The sequence below is a fragment of the Olea europaea genome, unplaced genomic scaffold (assembly GCF_002742605.1).
Source record: "Olea europaea var. sylvestris unplaced genomic scaffold, O_europaea_v1 scaffold2176, whole genome shotgun sequence".
NCBI lineage: Eukaryota > Viridiplantae > Streptophyta > Magnoliopsida > Lamiales > Oleaceae > Olea > Olea europaea.
This window is the reverse complement of record NW_019239759.1, coordinates 73,046-79,136: the sequence shown is the minus strand read 5'-3', so window position 1 is coordinate 79,136 and position 6,091 is coordinate 73,046. Positions and strand designations below refer to the sequence as shown.

At 35.9% G+C, this 6,091-nt stretch overlaps 1 protein-coding gene across 1 annotated transcript; it reads left to right on the top strand.

Moving 5' to 3' along the window:
- The first annotated feature begins 314 nt into the window (after nucleotides 1-314).
- On the top strand, nucleotides 315-3,400 carry LOC111380611 (11-beta-hydroxysteroid dehydrogenase 1B-like). Its single transcript, XM_023004225.1, has 6 exons — nucleotides 315-562; nucleotides 689-881; nucleotides 1,686-1,771; nucleotides 2,237-2,368; nucleotides 2,441-2,605; nucleotides 2,960-3,400. The coding sequence occupies exons 1-6, from the start codon at nucleotides 380-382 to the stop codon at nucleotides 3,248-3,250; spliced, it is 1,050 nt and encodes a 349-aa protein (XP_022859993.1). The 5' UTR covers nucleotides 315-379; the 3' UTR covers nucleotides 3,251-3,400.
- The last annotated feature ends 2,691 nt before the right edge of the window (nucleotides 3,401-6,091 follow it).

Genomic DNA, 6,091 nt, shown 5'->3' with positions numbered 1-6,091 from the left:
TATGTGAAAAGATCACAATGACTTATGATTTGTCTAAATATATAGGAGAAAGATTTATGTGAATGCAAGTGGACTCAAAATCAGTTGACCACACGTTGGAGGTGAAAAAATTGAGGAAAACAAAATTAGTATTTTCGAGTTCCAAATATTTTCCACGTAAAAATTAAAAATTTTGATAGATAGATGGAGAGGGACAAATGGCAAACCGCTTTACTGTAAATACTACGTGTCATAAACTGTCCAAGCGGTGGTGCCACCGATACCTCCTTGTGTTATCCATGCACACCTATTCACACCGATATATATCCTTCTATTACCGAAGTTCACAATAATATTTCTCTAATTTCCTTTTCATTTTCAAATATTTGTCTCTCAACAAATGGAATTAATTCATACATTTCTAAACTTAGTAACGCCTCCATTTACCTTCTTCACCCTTTTGCTTCTCTTGCCACCATTTCAAATTTTGAAGTTCTTTCTCTCAATCTTGGGCTCCGTTTTCACAGAGGATGTTGCAGGGAAAGTTGTTATCATCACCGGTGCCTCCTCTGGCATCGGCGAGGTATGTGAAAACTTTTAAGATAAGGGTTCAAGAATATAGAGAATATATTCTATCAGCTGTTCAATTATGTCTAATATTGTGTACCAAACCTGAAATAAGTGATGACAATGTGTAAAAATACTGCAGCATCTTGCGTACGAGTATGCGAAGAGAGGAGCTCGTTTAGTTCTTGCTGCGAGGAGGGAGAGAAGTCTTCAAGAAGTAGCCGAAAGGGCACGGGATATCGGGGCACCGGATGTTGTAGTGGTTCGTGCTGATGTTTCGAAGGTTGAGGACTGCCGAAGGATAGTTGATCAAACTATGAATCACTTCGGTAGATGTAAGTAGCATTTAGTGCACTTATAATCAATGTTCTAAAGTAATGGGTGTCAATGCATTTCGATCAAACATTAAGCATTACAAATATATGCGTAATTAGGTGCTTTTCAAATTTTAATATTACAACACTTTCAAATTATTTGGTAATCAATTTCTACTATTAGATTAGACACGAATACCATTTTAAAAATCTTAAATCATGCCTAGCTCTTTATCAAATTTTAATTCAATCTTTTCTACGTCATTCAACTCATCTTCTGTGTCATCCAATGCGAAATTATTTTCATCAAGCTCTCTTATTTTAACTTGAGCATTTTTATTACCTCTTGTAGATGATAAATCCTCCTCATTATCAAGATTGTGCATTACTTGTAAAATTAGAGGAAAATCAAAGAAAAATGAGGCTCGGGGTCAATATAGATTGTTTGTAACTCTACAAAAAAATTGTTCTTATTTTTAATTTTTCTAAACGTCAAAACCCTACACCCTACAAATTGCTTTATATAATTCATGGGCTTGGAGGATTGGGTTAATTTGATGTTTGTTGGACTTAATTTACTCTTTTAAGATAAAAATGGGTTGGACTTTGATGCAATTTTGAATATAAATGCATGCGCATTTTGACATTTAAGCGTGCATATACGGTCTATATATATATATATATATATATATATATATTCCGCTTGGCGCCTTGGCCAAACATTATCGTCTTTAGGTAAGTTTACTAGCTAGAAAACAAACAAAATTTATAAATTCTTGCTATTAATATGGTTTTTTTTTTTTTTCCCTCCCACGGTTTATGCAGTGGATCATTTGGTTAATAATGCTGGAGTTATGTCAGTGTCTACGCTGGAAGAGGCTGAAGATGTCACTGATTTCAAAGCAATCATGGTAAGACCTAAGGCTAAAATCCGAGTTCAACTCAAATTCGGAATTTTGTTCTTTTTTGTCAGTTAGATAGATTCATGCATGGACCAGATTTTTAATAACGGAATCTTTTAATATATGTTGTCGAGGATTACCTGCAAATCAAATTCAACGGGCATACCATTTAACTTGGTCACTAGAATTAATATCCCGCTCCTGCACATAAGATATATAAGCTCTTCATTTTTTATCGTTCCTTAGTGCAGAAACATTGTCAGAATATTCAATATTGCTTGTTTGTTGTGTACTAAGAATTTGTTCTTTAAAGAGTGACACGAAATTTTAGCATTGATGAAATAAGTGACAATTTTCATTTGTCGTGGTCCACAACATATGCTGTAATAAGAATGTGATTTGCGCCATTAGAGACGCACCAAATTTCAGTCCATGCTAGTTCTGGACTCTAAAACGTATGGTTTGATCTAACAGGATATCAACTTCTGGGGTTACGCCTACATGACAAAATTTGCAGCTCCTTACCTCAGAAACAGCCAGGGTCGAATAGTTGTGCTTTCTTCATCTGCATCTTGGTTGCCAGGACCGAGAATGAGTTTCTACAATGTAATTAAGCATTTGTGTTTCTATTATTCAATTTTTGTAGGCATTAGTGTAAATTTTGTGTCGTGACACCAGGCGAGCAAAGCGGCAGTTGCACAGTTTTTCGAGACACTGAGGATCGAGTTCGGGCCCGACATTGGGATTACTCTCGTCATGCCTGGGTTCATAGAATCCGAACTTACACAAGGCAAATTCGTAAGTAAAGCTGGAAAAGTTGAAGTTGATCAGGATATGAGAGATGTAAGTTCTTTGACTATCATCCTATGATGTTCAACTTTAGTACATAGTACTTAGCTATAGGCCCAGTCGAATGAAATGATGCCCAAAATTTATCTTTTTTATTTGAAATAATGTTATTTAGCATTAGTAATGCTCGAACATCTAAACAGGTAACTACACTTTTTAAATGAATTATTTAATGTCAAATAATTGTCGCATAGACTGTGCTTTAAATGAATCTATCATTTAATGCAATTAAGTTGTCATCTAAACTGTGCTTAAAATTAGGAGTAATGCTAGCATTATTCTAAAGTCCACGGTGATCGATGCATTTATTTGTTTTCTTTTCAAATAATCTTGTTATTATTGAACTAGGTTCAAGTGAATATAAACCCTATCCAGAGAGTTGAGAGCTGCGCGAAGGCAATTGTTAACAGTGCTTGCCGGGGAGAAAGATACCTGACTGTGCCAGCATGGTTTAGGGTCAGTTTCTTCTGGAAGACTTTCTGCCCAGAGGTCCTTGAGTGGTTGTACAGATTGTTATATATCACCAGCCCCGGGAACTCATCGAAAGAGGCATTTGGCAAGAAGTTAGTCGATCTCACAGGAGCAAAGGCGGTTCTCTATCCTGAAACTGTCCAAACACCAGAAACAAAGAAGGATTAAGGTTGTACTGGAAATGGTTTTCTGATGTTCATAAGTTTTGAGTTTATGTCGAGTTGCTTTTGTCTTCTGTTGGTAACACTGATGTACCTAACAAATATGGTTTGTACATTAAGTTTGGTTTGAATAAACTTGAACTGTTGTGTGGAATGATGATTGGAGTAAAATTTTGTCAAAAGTGCTATGATCTTTTTAGAGTACTGGTATATCAAAACTGGTTGGGCCATGTGTTGTGGGAGGTCATGCTACATAGGACTTTTGGGGCTCGAGTCTAATTCTAGAGATCTTGCTATATGTACATTATAATGTGTTATAGAATATCACATAACACTATATTATTTGACAGTTTAAAATACAATCAATTTTTTTATTCATACATTTTATTACAAATTATTTTTTCACACTTTTTCGATTTATTTCGTATAATATAAAATAATATAATAAGTAGTGGATAAAAAAAAAACACAAAAAAAGGGGGAATTTTATTGATTAAATACAACGAACTTCTAAAATTTTTTAATTTAGCTGAGATACTCAAATAAATAGAGTAATAGAAAGTATTTGTACGATATTTAGATCTAGTCGACCAAAATATATATCATCCAGAAAGTTGAGTGATTCCCCCTTTCTTCTAAGTTGGAAAGTACCCATGGATACTGTCAAGTAACAGGTATTCTGAATCAATCAATGAAATTCATGTCATTTTTTGGTAAGAAGAATTTTGTGGGACTAAATTTTTGAATAAAATGCAATATTCAAATATTAATATTATAATTAAATAATAAAGTTAAAAATATTTTAAATGATCAAATAAGGACATGTTTGGTATTGATTCTTATAATAAATTTTTTAACCGTTAAAAAGAAAAGTGGATCCCAACTATTAGTGAAGAAGTTAAAAATGACGGCTGACCATTTAAATAACAATCAAAAAATTGATTTTTTGACTTGAAAATTCAAAATCAAACGGGATTAAATAACACTATGAAAACATTTTGATTATTTCACAAGTTACGTTTGCTTTCATATAGCGGCAAAGTCGAGAGCATTAAATTGTGCATTGGGAAAAGTGTCAACTGCGATTGGTAGGAAGAGTCGCATTTCCTGCTCGGAAATATTATTATATTTTTAATGCGACTCCTTAATATTTTTATATTTTTATGTCGTGTATTTATAAAAAGAATGTGGTGTGAATATAACTCCTTTATGTAATTGTCATATTCATTTATTTTAATTTTGAATTACACTCTTTGAAAAGAAGTAAAATGGTAGAAACAATTATCTTGTATTTCTCATTGATCAGTATGCTTTATATAGTTGTACATGGACATGGTTTACATGAAAATAAAATCATCTATACAAAATTCTGGGAGATGACTAAAATCATGGGAGCTAAAGTTTAGCTAAACTTGTGGGATTTCTATATTCTGTAATACTGAAATCATGGGAGCTAAACTTGTGGGATTTCTATGTGCTGTAATACGCCCCCTCAAGTTGGTGCATGAAGATCCGTAATGCCCAACTTGCGAGAGAAGTGATGAAAGAGATCAGATCCTAATGCTTTGGTGAAGATGTCGGCAATCTACTCGGCAGATGGAAGATGAGCAATGGTGAAGAGACCAGAATGGAGTTTGTTACGAATGATGTGACAGTCTATCTCAATATGCTTTGTTCGTTCATGGAAAACTGGATTCTGAGCAATATGAAGGGCAGACTGATTGTCACAATAGAAGATCATTGGGTCATTGTGTGAGATGCCAATGTCATGGAGAAGCTGTTTTAACCAAATTAGTTCACATGCTGTGACAGGCATAGCACGATATTCAGCTTTTGTAGAGGAGCGGGCCACTGTAGTTTGTTTCTTAGTGCGCCAAGAAATGGGACTGGAACCAAGTGTGATGAAGAAGCCAATGGTAGAGCGTCGAGTGGTAGGACAACTGGCCCAATCAGAATCTGTGTAAGCATGAACATGAAGATTATTAGAGGAAGAGAAAAAAATGCCTTGTCTAGCGGAGGACACGTGTTGCATCTGTCATGTGAGAGGTCCGAGGCGCATGCATGAATTGGCTAAGAATGTTTACTGCAAAGACGATATCAGGTCTGGTGATGGTGAGGTAAATGAGGCGTCCCACTATCCGTCGGTAAGAAGCGGGATCAAGAAGAAGGTTACCATCTGTGTCATTGAGTTTTAGATTTTGTTCCATAGGAAAAGGTCCAGGACGAGAACCTAGCTGGCCACTATCGACGAGGATGTCCAGGGCATATTTTCCTTGATTAAGAAAAATGCCAGAGGGAGATCGTGCAACTTCAAGGCCAAGAAAATATTTGAGAGGGTCGAGATCCTTGGTTTTGAAGTTGCTGGAAAGAACGCTCTTGAAGAAGATAACCTGAGAAAGATCATTGCCAACAACCAAGATATCATCAATGTAAACAAGGATAATAGTGAGACTGGTTGCAGTGATCAAGGTAAATAGGGAGTGGTCTGCTTGTGACTGAACGAAACCTGCATTAAGAAGAACAGATGTTAGTTTAAAAAACCAGTTCCGAGAAGCTTGTTTGAGGTCATAGAGTGACTTTCGAAGGCGGCAAACTCGTGTCTCCCCTTTAACACAGTAGCCGGGTGGTGGGATCATGTAAATTTCCTCATCAAGTGTACTGTGTAGGAAGGCATTATGGACATCCATTTGGTGGATGACCCAATTTTTGGTGGCGGCAATAGCAAGGACACAGCGTACTGTGGTCATTTTGGCAACTGGGGCAAAAGTTTCATGATAGTCAATTCCCTCTAATTGAGTGTAGCCTTTGGCTACAAGTCGGGCCTTGTATCGTTCAATAGTGCCATCTG